This window comes from Heloderma suspectum, chromosome 2 (assembly GCF_057233095.1).
Source record: "Heloderma suspectum isolate Gila_16-S chromosome 2, 16-S_ref, whole genome shotgun sequence".
Lineage (NCBI taxonomy): Eukaryota > Metazoa > Chordata > Lepidosauria > Squamata > Helodermatidae > Heloderma > Heloderma suspectum.
The window spans coordinates 230,122,766-230,137,674 of record NC_139459.1 but is presented as its reverse complement, the minus strand read 5'-3'; the positions used below and the strand labels follow the sequence as shown (position 1 = coordinate 230,137,674).

Genomic DNA, 14,909 nt, shown 5'->3' with positions numbered 1-14,909 from the left:
GATGATCTGTCAAGACAGCCCCTACCCTGGAGCCTGGCTTGTATTATGGTAATTGTTTCAGGTAATTTGGTGGAAAAAATTGGACAAGTTCATGGAGGAAAAGGCTAGCAATGGTACCAGCCATGATGGCTACATGTTACCCCTAGGTTCAAAGGCAGCATGCCTCTGAATACCAGTTGCTGGGGAAGAATGGTGGGCTATTGCTTGTCAGCTTCTGATAGTGATCTAGTTGGCCACTGTGGAGTAGATATGTCTTTGGTCTGATCGAGTAGGGCTCTTTTTATGTTTACTATCAGATGGCACTCCTGGGAGGGAACAGGATTGAGCTAGGTACTTTCCATGCAGTAATATACTGCCCTTGAAGAATTTTAGATTGAAATCTTTCAGGATCTTATGGATCCTGATGGATCTTATGATGCCATTTTGGTAATTATGCACACCATTGCCTGCCTCAGTGCTTTGATGCATACAGTGCCCTTTATCACTTCCTGTCCTTTCTCACTTTGGTTGCTATTTTAACCCCTAATGGTGCCTTTAATATGCAACATAAAAGGCAGCAATTCAACCAGAACAGCTATTCCTATCACTCCTTCCATGCTGGGGAAAACTGCAGCTGGTGAATTTCTGCATGTTGTGCAACTCTTAAAGATACAAGACTCCTGCAAGAAAATGCCAATCAACTCTAGGCCCATTTAGCCTCAGAATCCATACAAACTCAGAATCTGTACAAACAGGAACCAGACTGATACCCCAGAGAGGTTCATAAGCTGGGCAGATGGGGATCTCCTCAGTTAATCCAGCAACTCCTGGTATGTGGAGGTATATTGTCTCTGAAGTTGGAGGTTGTACTTTTGGCTATCATTCATGGCAAGCAGCTAATGCTTGAGATACCTTCCATATATCTAATATGTGCTGGGAACCATGTATGCTAATTGCCAATCACATACACTGTAGCAATGCCCTCCATAGGATGATTGTGCATGGCGTGAAGTATTTACTATTGTTTGTACTATCCAGCCTTTCCATTTCAGAGAACTAAATATATTTACATTTTGGGAGTGAATAATTTCCCCCTATTTACTCTGTCCTTTCACTATTGACTTGATAAAGATCAGCCCACAGTAGAGCATGCACAGTTGAATTACCTTATATGGGGCATGGTAGCATTTTGAGACTATTTCATGACCATCCTATAAAGCCCAATGTGGGAGGAGCCCAGGTTCCTGCTCAGGCTCAGAAAAGCACCTTGATCCACTACTCACCATTACATTATGCCCAGAGACAGTAGCAGAAAATGTATCATTCACTTGCAAAATATATGTGGTTTTTAAACAGAGATTTACAACCCCATCCTAACTAAAGACCCACGGAGTTCAATGGAACTAATGCACTTGGGAGTAAACATGCTTGAGATTGCAGCCTTAAAAAATATGCTACCTTCAAATATATAATCTCTACAGAATCAGTAAGAAAAGACTCAGGCAGTATCTTGGGGAGAAAATAAGAATTTGGACAAAGGATTATTCTGACATGAAAAAAATATATTTTTCCACATTACGGCCCCCAAGTAAACACAATTCCTACACAAGATATTACGTAGAGTAAGACAAAAAGTTGTGCACTAATTGCTAAGAGGCAACCCCATATATTACACAGATAAGCCTATCTCTAAACAAAATGCTAAAACAAACTCTCCTCCCTATGAATTCAGCTACTTATCTATTAACGACAACACAGCTGATTAAACTAGGGAGTCATGCCATTTTCAGGGTTACTGCCATGGTAGCATTTTTTGTTTTTTTAAAAGGTCTGTGTTCCATCTGCTATCATTAAACCTTTAGAACATCTTGCTTGTACAGCTCCGTTGCTGTATCCTTTGGTGGTTATATAGACTCATTGTCAAACCGTAGAGAAAGGTATGCCAAACCTCTGTGGAGAAACAAAATGGCTGTTTCTTGTTAAAGCAGAAACACATGAAAGCTTGTTGTTGTTGTAGATTAAAACAAGACACCTATTATTACATCTTAATTACATACAAAAAATGGGAAAGAATCTCAATCAATGAAAGTGACTCACTTTCATTGATTAAGTGAAGCAAAGCACAGAACTCTTAATGTGTGTCATCTCACATCTGTTTTGATAGTTCGGTTTTGCATAGGAAAAAATGAAGTACAACAGTTTAAATTAACAAAATAGTTGAAGGCTAAGGAGACTTTTCTGGTGTGGAAAGCACTGTGAGCGGAAAGGAAGGTATAGCAACCTTTAGAGATTTATTCCAGGCAATTTACAAGCATGGGATTTTAATCTCGTAACAGTTGTGAGAACTAGGCCCAAGTTTATGAGGCAGAGCCTGAAGTTCGATTTGTTTTATTGAACACTCCGTCACCATCGCATAAAAGGCACCAGGTACAATGGACACTACTGGAAGCAAATAAGAAAGTTCTATTCTGAAGTAGGTTTTTCATGTACATCTAACATCACATGTTCTGCTTGGGCTGAGCAGATATTGGCTTTTGACTTTGATATCAATCAGTATTTACTTTTTAAAGTGACAACATCTCATATTAGCAGCAAAATGAATATCAATGTCCCCAATTTATCAGGAGGAATATAAGGAATCCAACAATGAAATCTGTAAAAGAAACAGCCAAAATCCTAATATTTGAATACCAAGCAGTAATTTTTCATTTTTCTAGAGAGTGAAGAATAACCCATATAAACTTAAGTTCCAGAGGTCTTCATCACAAAGGTTTCACATACTGGCAAAATGGAGAGCAACTCTATAATTTAGTAGCAAAATGAATGCAGTGACATAAGTGGTAGATCAGAAACATCACAGAGAGATTCAATTTTTGATATTTCAAAAATTCTTCATAATAATGTATTGATGTAAACAAAATGAAGAAATTACACAGCTGCTTTCGGCTGTTCTACAGAAAAGGACAGAAGGAGACCAATTTGCAAAAAGCAGAACTGGGGAAAATCTACTTAGGCAGCATGAATTTTCAGATTTCATACTTCACTACAAATTCCCACCGAATCTCTTTTGAGGAACCTGGAGTGATTCATACATCTGCAGAACAAATGTAGAGAAACTAAAAATCTCTCATCTATACTTGTCAACACATTTCTCTTTGGTAACTCGGCACTGAGGCAATCTGTGATAAGCAAGTCACAGGATATTTGAATTCTACAAGAAATCAAACCCAATGGAAACATTTGCAAACCTTACTCGGTGAAACAACACATTCAACCTTACACAGTTACAGTAAAAAGCCAGAGAGAACGCAAATACCTGGGAGTGCTGTAGAAGGCAACCACAAAGTTAAGAGTATGTCTTGGTGGAAAGTGATACAATAAATACACCACATTATAAGTTAGTTAACCTGAACTCTTAAGAATATTCAACTATGTTTTCAAATTTGGAATCAAAACCAAACACACTCAGCCTGACTTTCAGATACTTGGTTGTTTGAAGAAACAGCAAGAGATGGCAATTTACTTGTAAAAGGAGCTCAATTAGGAGATATTAAGAGAAAAACACAACTGTACTAAGCACACCTAACCAAGGTATAAGACTAGAATAAATTAATAAGGTCAGGCTGCACAATATACATGTCAGTAGATGGCTGAAAAGTCTTGTGGTAGAAAAAATGAGCGGGCTTACAGCGAAGACAACATTTTAAGCGTGGAAGGGGTGGTTTAAAAGTGCTTTGCTGTCCTGGAATGCACACATTTTTAATGGACTGGAGCAAGCTCTGGAAAAAATGGTTCTGCATATTTCTAATACGTTGGGGAAAAGTCAGAGACTTCTGCAGATTTCATAGCCCATTAGCTGTGGACGCTGACTAGTCAATACCTGTGAGATCAGCAAAATAATCCCGCACAATCCCTACAGAGATTTTGCAATTATGTATAACATGCTTACAGTATTTAAAATAATTAAATAATTATTTTAAAGCACCCACATGACAGTGTAGTATGGTCTGAATGTCTATTGGTCTAAATTGGTGACATAACTCTACTTTCCTTGTATTTAAATTTTTGTCAGAATTAATGGCACAATTCAGCCAAACTTAAGCATTTTTAAGTCCCACTGGCTTTATGGAAGAATTGAACATGTGCTATGCAGTACAATCCTATGTATACTCAGAAGTAAGTCCCACTGTGTTCACTGAGGCTTACTCCCAGGAAAGTGTGCATAAGATTACAGCCTAAATCCTGCCACTCACCCCCCAAATCAATGGATCTTAAAAGTATTTATTGCAACTAGATCTTTCCCTTTTGTTAAACACCCCAGTGTATCTATGATCTTTACCGTTCATCTTTATTGTGTTTCCAAGGTTCTAAGGGCTCAATCCTATGCATGTTTAGACAGAGAAATCTCCCAGGTTTCCCAAGCCAGCCATGCTAGCTGGAGAATGCTGGAAGTTGCAGGATTTCTTTCTGTCTGAACATGCATACAATTGCGCCCTAAAGCTATGTAATTCATGTTAAATATTACGAGTTGTAAGTTCTGACATAATATTCACATCTTCAGAATGCCTTCTGAAATTATTTCTATACATGGATAAACATGAGAACATTTTATCAGAATGAGTCATCCATGCAATTTGTTTGAAGATGAATTCCAACAGCTGGATATAAGAATTTAGGATCCAATTCTTTCTTGAACATATTGGGTAGATGGCATATTCCAGTAAAATACATGTATTCACTCCCAAAAGTAATGCCAAAGGTCATCCCATGAACAAACTGTTGCCTTACTTCACTATAACCAAGAAAGAGAACCTGGGGTGAAGTTATGCCAATAAAGGATGGGTCTAGCCGTATAGGAACAGCTTTGGTTTTCAAGGGCTTCCACTGAGTTCTATGGACAAAGTAAACCAGCTGCAATCTGGGACACAGCTGATAGGGGTAAAACCTTCCCCAGACATCAGTGCTTAAGGCAGAAAAATGTTTTCACTCCTACCCCAAACCATGTCCTTGGTTGCTGCTTACTTTCTCCCATATATTCAAAGCCTACATGGTAGTACAAAGTAAGTGAGTTCTACTCAGCAGCACCTTTGAAGAGAGCAAAGTCTGTCTCCCATCCTATCTATGGTGTTGGTTGCTGAGGTTGTGCTGCAAAGGCCCATGGGATACATGCTGGGAGCAGTCGGGAGGATTAAGGGGAAAACAAGCCATGGCAATCCACAGAGCCCCTGATCATCTGACAGGAGTAACGTGGATTAGCAAGTGAACAACCAACCCACTGTGGCTTATTTTCGGGGTGGCTTATCAAGACATGCCAACTGGCCCAGTATTGACATGATCATAGACAGAAATAAAAGTTTTAAATGATTGTGGCACTAGGACAAATCTATTCACAGGGCAATTTTACTAGATGATTGTGAATGGCAAAAATAGATTTGCACCAGAGAGAGCTCTTAACTATGCAATCTCGAATGTGATTTCTTTCTTATTGATGAATGCGTAAAAAAAAAGAGATTGCTTCTCGAAGTACCATCTTTCCCTAATACTGTTCTCGCTATCAACCTCTGCTGAAGTGAAAACATGCCATTCAAACTTCCTCCAATCAAAAGGCACTTTGTTAGCAGCAGTGCAGTTTTCACCGGACAAATCACCTCTCTTCTTATTTGCTACTAGCTGCAAGATGGGGGCAAAAAGGTGAATGACTTCTCTGTTTTGTGGTATTTGAAAGATCATCTTCCTACTTCCCATGATACTTATAACATCCCCCTGAATCTTGGTTCTCCTGTGAAATAAAGATAGAGCCTTTCTCCAGCATCTATGAGCACATGCCTACTGTCTGTAGGAGTACACTCTTTAAGGTGAACAACATGTTGGGAGTCAAGTGCCTTATGGTGGGCTTTGTAACCTCCAGAGTTGGTTCACTATTACTCCCTTGAAAATTATGGTGCTTCCAGACAAGGCTTTTACTGTGCAATTGCATTGACTCATTCACAGAATTTTACAGGGGTGTGGGTGTTTCAGACATCCTTGTCTTCAATCTGTAGCTGTCCCATTCCTACTGTTTCTTCCATCTATTTTTTTTTAATAGAAAAAATCAGTTAAGAAAAGCTGTAAAATGCCTTTGGATTGTTAGTGCTAGGAGCCCTCTGTCTGGAAGCACCCTATATCAGTCAAACCAGATCAGGCTATGCCTGAGCATTTAAGCAAAACCCTTTGAGTAATTACAAAAGATTCCTGTTATGCATTACCGAAGTGAAGCTAAGTCATACATCCTAGAAACCTCCCCTTCCCCATTATCTGTTTGTGCTGGGTTACAGACCTTGGAGAGTGTTTCATACATGCTATTGTGTTCCATGTAGATTTTATATTCATGTTACAGATGTGTTAAAAGTTTAAAAATGATTTTAGGGAGCAATCCTATGGCCACTGGTCAGCAGCTAGACAGCCATAGGATACGACAGTTTCCGGGAACTGACCTCAGAGCCTGCACTCCGAGGTCGGTTCCCAGAGAACTGACCTTCCCCGCTTCCCATGCTGCCTCGCAGGAAGCTTGGAATGGCCCCGTGCTCCACGCTAAGAAGAGGAGCATGGAGCGGCAAAAACAGGGTGTTCCAGGTGGGGGGAAGGCAGAAATACTGGTACAACACATCCTATGTGTTGTCTGGCAGGCGCCTCCCCCGCTCCGCCTTCCCTTGGCTAGACAGCTGAAATTGGCTCTCTAGCTGCAAATGCAGGGTGGCTGAAGTGTGGGGGGGACGATCCCCTCCGTGCTTCTGCTGCCCTGCATTGGGAGAGGCGGCTGCCTCCAAGTTCGGAGGCAGCCGCCTATCACCATAGCCTTAGTGTATGAAAGCGACAGATTATCAGTTATCTTGTAGGATTAAAAAAACAAAACCAACCAAAAGGAAGCTGTGTGGTTCGCCAGAAATAAATCAACATAGATCCTAAACAATTTCACAGCAAAATCCCAGCAACCTTCTTAAAAGTGCTCTGGTATCCATAAAAACGTTGGAAAAACAAGCAGAATATTCATTGCCTTAGCAGTCACTGTCCAACTCTGAATGAAACTCACAAGAGAAGCACTATGTTAACTTTGAAGAATTCTAACTTTTAAAAAAAGATTCAATTGCTATGAACTACAGCCTCCAGTATGGCCAACTATTACATTAAAGATTGACAGAATTGGTCAATTTGGAAGACTAAAAACTACATTAATTTCAGCAGAAACAATTCAAAGTCCCCTTTCCCTGAATCTTGAAAACTTAAATTTAGAAAAAGAAAGTTGCTACAAGTATTTACAATAAATTAATCTTAAGAAAATAAAATCTTTATAAAATCTTTATAATTGCTTCCTGAGCAAATATGTACACCACAAAATCCCACTGTTAGAATAGCTCCTTATAAATTTCATGTGCACCATTTCTAATAACTTCACCCTATTTCACTGATGGCTATTCTTTGGCCCCAGATTGATGGAATGCAAGACTTTTACCAATTCCTATTGAAGTTCTCATCCTTCATAGCTTTTACCAGCCAGTCCCTTTCCTTATCATGATCATCATCTGAGTCACTCATATCGCTAGAATCTGCAGCTAGGAGACGGGAATAATTAATTCTTTTCTGGCGTGGCAACTTGGATTGGACAATTATGAACAAGATTAACCAGAGTACTAAAGTAATGGAGCATGCCCTGTAAAGTACTGCTAGACCAAAACTGTTCACAACAAACCCCCCTGCAAAGCTTCCCAGACTGGCTCCACATCCACAAGAGAGGCCCTGCAGGACAAGGTGCAGAGACCTCTCTGTGCCAGGAGTGGCAATGTCATCTGCCAGCATGTTCACAGCCCACCACAAGGCGCCATTGCTGAAGGCACAGAAGATCTGAATTGGCAGCACTGCCCAGGAGTTCCACAGGAATGAATAGTAGAGCAGCTGTGCTGCCAGGCAGCTTAAGCTCAAGGCAACGGTGCCACCACCCGAGAGAGCCCGTAGTAGCTTGCTTTTGAAGATGTAGAGCAGGATTTCAGCAATCAGTCCAATGGCCACTGAGAGGCCCATGTATAACTCACTGCTGCCTTGGTCTTGCATTTGCCAGAAAAGAAAATTCTGCACAGTTGACCCAATGGCCCCCGTGAGGAAGACAGTGACAGCAGACAGGATGGTTCGGCCATCGCTCCCAATGAGGTTCAAAGCTTTTCCTGTTTTATTGACATGTTCATTTTTTTTGGACACATGGATGGGGAAGAAAACACTGACAAATAATGTTAAGGTTATCAACAAGGCATAGCCATAAAAATGTACTGAAAAACGTGGGATATTACTACTCAAAAAGCATTCCAGTTGATCCACAAATACTGCTACACTGCAAACTCCCACAGATGCACCTAAGTACCTCCAGATCCAAAGGTTTCCATATTTGTCCGCAGCATCAACAAAGTCAAGATACTCATAGAGGCTGTCATCAACCATCCATCCAAGAGGTGCAGCCAGGAGCTCCCAAAGCACAACAGCACCTAACACCATAAGAAAGACCTGATGCTCACTGTCCAAGAAGTCAGTTCCTTGTAGTAACTGAGAACTTACATCCTGTGCTCTTTCCCAGCGTCCTGACAGGTTTTTGAATTTATACGGTGTCTCCATAAGGGGTACTGGCGCTGTGTGAAATGTGAAGGTAGTATTTCTTCCTGAGGAGCCGTTTTCTCCAATATTTATGATGCCAGTAGTTGAGCCTCTAGTTGCCTTCACAGGCGCATGTGCAATAGGTGTCTCTAACATTTGTTCTTCTGGGGCAACTTCATTCCCAGAAGTACCAGATGTCACACCAGTGAATTGCTGAGTACCTATGTCAATATCATTGACTCCACTGTTTATGATAGAAGGGATATTTACAGAGGAATACATTTTGAATGGTGTATATGTTACAGTTGGCTTTCCAGTAGTAACCAGGCCCGTTGAGATCATTCCAAGCGATTCAGAAGACATCATTTTGTCATTTGGGGCAGGATTGGTATTCATTGTAAATAGACTGTTCACACTTGCATCAGGCACCTGGGTTGCAGTCAGCAGTTTACCTGGATGTTGGCTCATGTTACAATAATTATAGATAATATTCTTGCTCAGTGGTGGCACAAGACTAAGAAGCAAACTAGCTCCAACTGAGCACAGTAGCGATCCACTGATGAGGACTTTCCTTTTATTGTGGGTTTTTGCTAGATAGGAGCATAGTGGAGCCCAAAGGGAAGTGATTAAATGCTTGAGTCCTATTATAATCCCTACTAGTGGTGCAGTCAGGCCGAGCTGCCGAAAGTACAGAGTTAAAAATGGAAGTGTACAAGCATTTCCTGCACCGTAAAGAAAATGGAACAGGTTAGCAAGTGTTAGGGCTTTGTTCACATCCCATTGGCTGTTCATACTCATGGCTTCAGCTGCAGGCTTGGTTCCCAATTTTGTACTGCAAATTAATAAAGCAAAGGAAAACTTGTCAGTATGGTGTAAAACAAATTAGAAATGTTAAAAGAAACATTTTTCTTGGTGGTGCTGGAAAATGTAGCATTAATCAATCCAGTAGTGCAGGTATAGTAACTAATAACAATATGACAAGAGTTGGTTTCATTCACAGAAATATTATGCACCAGATACAGTTTTTAGGAGTTCATGAAAAGTAAAATCTAAGTTTTGAATCAAACAAATCCTTCTTTACCTGCTGGCTCAGATAATCTTAGGCTGCAATCCCATATACACAGAGGGTGCAATCCTATGGGGGGAGTTGGCCACCTCCAAACTCGGAGGCGACCGACTATCCGATGCAGGGAGGGCGGAGTGCAGAGGGGATCTTTTCCATGCCCTGGCAACCCTGCATTTGCGGATAGATGGCTGATTTCAGCTGTCTAGCCGAGGTGCCTCGGAGCGGGGGCCAGATGGCACATGGGAAGTGTCATAACGGTGCTTCTGCCTTCCCTCCCCACCCCCAGGAACACCCCTTCACCCTGCTCTGCACTGCTCTTCTGAGCACGGAGCCAGGGGCGAACTGTGCCACCTACGAACTGGCGGGGGAGGGGGCAGGAAAGTGGTTTTCTGGGAACCGATCTTGGAGTGTTGGCTCTGAGCTCAAGTTCCCAGAAAACAAAAAATCCTATGGCCATTTAGCCTCTGTCTAGTGGCCATATAATTGCACCCTTACTTGGATGTAAGGCCATTTTACTCAATGGGGCTTACTTCTGAGTAGACATAAATAGGATTGTGTTGTTAGAGCGTTCCCAGATAACTTAAGAATCTTTATTTTTAGCACTACATTCATGCTAAGCCTTATCCATGGACACTTATATGGAATCCCTTTCCTCCACAATGGGGAGAGGGGCTAATCATCCACTAATTTTACAAGAGTTGTAAAAAATCAAATGGGATTTAAGCATCCTGTGCACAGGATTGCAGCCTAAAACTTTTTAAAGGTCACAAAAAGCTTAGAGGCCCAAAAACCAGAATACAAATTTAAAAATAAATAACCTATAATATATGGTTAAGATGGGGGAAGGAATTATATCAATCATTATTACTGATGCTATAGCAACTATTCAAGAGGTGACCATGACACTTGTGCAACTACATTGCACGCTATACAATAGCAATTGAAGTGCAAATGAGGGAGAATCATACTTTCCCAGAGAAAAAATATTGCAGGTTGAAAAATGCTATATCATTACAATAGAGGTAATTGGTGGATGAAAGACATCTGGATTCTGTACAAAAAATGAGAAACTGTGTATTTACTATATGATGAAAATAAACGCCTAGAAAAACTCATAGGGTTCTGAAAGTACACATCTGGGCTACGACAGTGCTCATATTTTAAAGAACGTTGAGTATTTGGCCTCTGTGTTTTTTTCATTTGGTTAGACATATTTTAGATCTGTTGGGTGATAAGATGCTTCTGGGTAGTGACGTAGTGGAGGCAGGGCTCGCAGGGACGCAGCCCCAGCACTTTTTCATTAGCAGGCACTCTGTCATCTGCCACCCCCTCAGAATTCCCTGTTCCCTCTGAGCTTAGCTGTGATCCTCACTATAGCTGTGGGGGGAATGAATTCTCCAAGGAACAATATATTGTTCCATGTTGGAATGCAAAGTATTTGGGATGACTTGGTCTGGAATGGACAATTAAGACCTATTCGCTTTACCAAAGACATGCTCCTGGTGCAGATGAAAACTCCTAGAACTGGTTTGTTGATATGGATCGACACAGTTGCCTGAAATTTTTGGACTGCCTGTGGAGATTGTCACAATGAGCTCCTGCATTTCCAAATTTACCACTACGCTACTGTGCATGTGTGTGTGTGTGTGTGTGTGTAGGTAGTTCAATCCAGCTGGGTGTGTGGACGTTTCTGTTGGAGGGGGAGGGGGGAGGTATAATGAAGGAGCTTAGGGAAGGCTAATGGGTAATGTTGGGGTGCCAAGGGAGTGTACAAGGGGGCTGTTTAAACAAGAAGGGATCTGTCCATGAGGGTTGAGCTGAGAGGGTGAAGCTTCCATAGAGTATATTTTGAAAACCTAAAATGTTTGGGTTTGAGTGAGTGAAAAAGATTTTAACACCCCTGCATTTTTTCTCAGACGTCCAATTGAAATGCCACTGCCTTACTCTCAGCTGCACTGTTTTTGGATCCCAGCTGAAGGCTGTATATCTTACAAGGTTGTATGATCTGGGGGGGGGGGGGCATGGCTGTGACTGTCACAAAGGGACCCTGCACTTCTGAATTTGCCACTACACTACTGCTTCTGGGTATTTTGCATTCTTACCAGGAAAATAAAATGGAACATGATATGGGGAGGAATGATTTGGGAAGATAACAGAGCTGCTAAATTTAGGTTTCAATGTCTATGACAGAGAATCTTTTAGTACATTTTTAGCAACAAGTATGTGAGGATTCCTGTGTCAAACTGGGAAGTGAACAGCACAAAGTTCCCATATTAGTCAGCAACAGGAGGTTGAATTATATGTTGCCAGTCATATAAAAAAGGACTCCAGGTTTTAGAGGAGACATCATTTTCCAATCTCCTGTCTCTGTCTCTCTACATAATTTTAGAAAAGGAGTCCCAGTCCGGGGGAATCATTTTGGCTTTATGCTTCAAATCCACAACAAAATGTGTAAAACCAGCACAATGTGAGTCAGAACAGGACTAAGTCCAAGGTTTTCTAAGAGCTGTTTTTTTTAAAAAAAAATCAGCGTTACTATCTGGATAAGATAGAGTTCTTCTGTGGTGCCCTAAGGCTCAGAAAACAGCAGAACTAGCGTGCCAAAGGTTCCTCTATCTATCTATCTATCTATCTTCAAACAGCAAATTGTAAGATGATTCCTTATTTCAAAACTAGTGGAAAGGCAGAGTCCAACTCTGATCTTTCACTGCAGCCAACCTGGATTGCCAGCATTTTTTCGACAGCACTTTTACCCAGATTTGGACTGCTGATATCAGAAATACCTTGCTCACACAGAAAGAGATGAAGCTGAAGTATTGGAATGCTATCATGCCATTTGTTGATGAAAAATGTGAAGACCAGTTACTAGTAAGAAATACTGAATGGTAAAAGAAAAGCTAGTCATAATTTGGTTTAGTTAGACTTTGGTTATAAGGGAACAGCAAAGGAAGAATAATGAGAGCCGAAAGGTGCCAGGAAGCCTTTCCTCAATAGCATAAGTACAGCTGTAATGTGTAAAATTTTGGTGCCACGAAGCCTTCAATAGCAGTAGTTACAGCTACAACCTGTAAAATTTTAGCTGCAGGCATAACGCTATTTTTAAAAAGATATAGATGTCTTTAGTGGAGAATTGAAAGCAAAAGTAACCCACACTAATAGCAGCTTTTTTCCCCTGCAGAGGGAAGTTGTGGGGACACTTCAGAACCACTAAGAATGGCCTCCCTTAGGGTTGCCACCTGTTCATACTTGCAAAAAATCATTAAATTTTTGGAAGCTGTGCCCATCAGTAGAGATAATATATGGATAGTTTCTCTATTTTTGTGTGAAGGCAGACCAGGTGTCTGTTCAATCACTGCCACTTTCGGTTTCAGAAATGCGCGTTTCAGAAGAAAGGGTTTCTTAAAAAGCAAAAGGGGGCATGCTTTTTAAACAACGAAAAGGGAAGGCGTTTTCTAGAAACATAATAAAAAGCGTTATTGTGTCTGCCGTAGCCACTCTGAAAATTGAAGTTGCTGTGAATATAATAATGGGCTCTATGACCAGTAGTCCTTCGTGACCTGTTTCTCAACTCTTATTAGAAATAATTAAACGGATGTGAATAGCTGAACTGTTCCTAATTGGCCAGGCTAAAAGGTGGCAGCCCCAATCTCTCTAGGGGGCCATGAGACATGATCCATTCACAAGGGCGACTGATTAAAAAGTACCACGGCAGTCCTTTGGGGGAACGCGCCCCTTGGCCAGCCATAACGAGCCTCTCCCGCCCGGAGGTCCGGCGTCACCAGCCCAGCGCAACGGGCTCCCCCCCTCCCGTTTCACCCGGCAGCAAGTGGGGCCTGGGAACCGTAAGCCTCCCATCCTCTTCCCCACACCTTAGGAAGGCTGCCATAGCAACCACGACCACTGCCTGCCTCTTCCGCGCTGAACTCCCACAACACGCACGGGGCTTCCCGTACCTGAGAGGAAGGGGCGAGCCTCTTCCGCTTTTCTGCGCGGGCCACGGCCTCAGCCGCTGCTAACGGGAGACACTCAGAGCGCATGCGCCAAGGGGCACCTGTCCGTGGCGCGGGAAGCCCCGCCCCCCGCACCTGTAAGCCTTCGCAGTACTCCAGGGGGACCCTCCGTCCGCCGACTCCCTTTTCGAGGGCGACAAGACTCGGCCCGGACTCCCGAGGGGCGGGGCAGGCTGTTGCTAGGACACGGCGGGTGGCCTTGGAGATCCCGCCGAATCCTTATCGGAAGTGCCCCCGCCCGGCATCATCCGTCGCTTGGGGGCCTCTTGGCCTGTTTCCCGCCTATCTTTACCTGAGAGACTGTTTCGATCTCTGCACCTCGCCTCTTCCTGTACTTTGCAGACACCTCGTTCCTTTGCTGACATTTCCCTGCTATTCTGGCGCTGGAGGTCTTACAGAGCACAATCTTCTACATGCCTACTCAGAAGTAAGCCCCATCGAGTTCTGTGGGGTTCCCCCCTTCCCCAAATGGCGTGACCTCATGACTTCTGGGGGAGCAAATAGGAATGTTTCCCCTCCCCCGAAAAAGGAATTCAAATAGGCACGGAGAGGCCTTCAGTTCCTATTCTAGCACATCTGACAGAATATGGGCTGCTTTTTCCTTTAGAGTACTGTCCCTTGTTCCAGAACTTCGTTTTGCTAAATTTATATCCTGCAACCCTCGGTGCACAGTGTACCAAGTATGGCTAACAACAAAAAAGTAAAAAATGCTAGTCAATCAAATCAGTAAAACAATGACATGAACAGATAAAACACAAGAAGAGCAAATAACAGGTTTCCACAGTGGCTTAAAACGGTTTAAAAGCCTGGGAGAGTAAGGGCGGCTCTACATCAGCCTAAAATCCTGCATTTAAAATGGGGCTTTCTACTTCCGTTTTTAATGCAGGATCACGACTCCCTTTCTCACCCTCTTCCTTTCCCCCTCCTTCTCCCCTTATCTGAGTCTTCCATTATCTTTCATTGATCTCGCTCCTCTTGCCGCTTTTACTGTTTTCACGGAGGGAACTCAACCGGCACAAAACAGGGTAATTTGATAGCTCATTATCGGTGATCTATTTAAAAATGGAACAAAGGGCATTTAGTGTAGGGGATGGCTTCGAGGTTCATGGACTCATGTAAAGAGCCCACAAACTTCTGTGAAGGAGCAATTGCAGGATAAAAGCTCCATGTGAAGAAAGCCTAAAAAGGCCTTCACCTCACATCATAATGGCAACAAGCTTCCCTGGAGAGGGCATTTC

The 14,909-nt window shown here is 42.4% G+C and overlaps 1 protein-coding gene across 3 annotated transcripts; it reads right to left on the bottom strand.

Annotated features, from left to right (window-relative positions):
• Positions 1-2,353: 2,353 nt before the first annotated feature.
• MFSD6L (major facilitator superfamily domain containing 6 like) lies at positions 2,354-13,806 on the bottom strand. 3 transcript variants are annotated; one of them, XM_084838376.1, is made up of 2 exons: positions 13,615-13,806; positions 2,354-9,427 (listed from the first exon to the last, which is right to left on the bottom strand). In XM_084838376.1, the coding sequence occupies exon 2, from the start codon at positions 9,391-9,393 to the stop codon at positions 7,465-7,467; it is 1,929 nt and encodes a 642-aa protein (XP_084694502.1). In that variant the 5' UTR covers positions 9,394-9,427; positions 13,615-13,806; the 3' UTR covers positions 2,354-7,464. The 3 variants fall into 3 exon arrangements, with proteins under 3 accessions (XP_084694502.1, XP_084694501.1, XP_084694500.1); XM_084838375.1 differs by having other exon boundaries at positions 7,072-9,427; positions 13,747-13,806; XM_084838374.1 differs by having other exon boundaries at positions 7,072-9,427; positions 13,531-13,616.
• Positions 13,807-14,909: the final 1,103 nt, after the last annotated feature.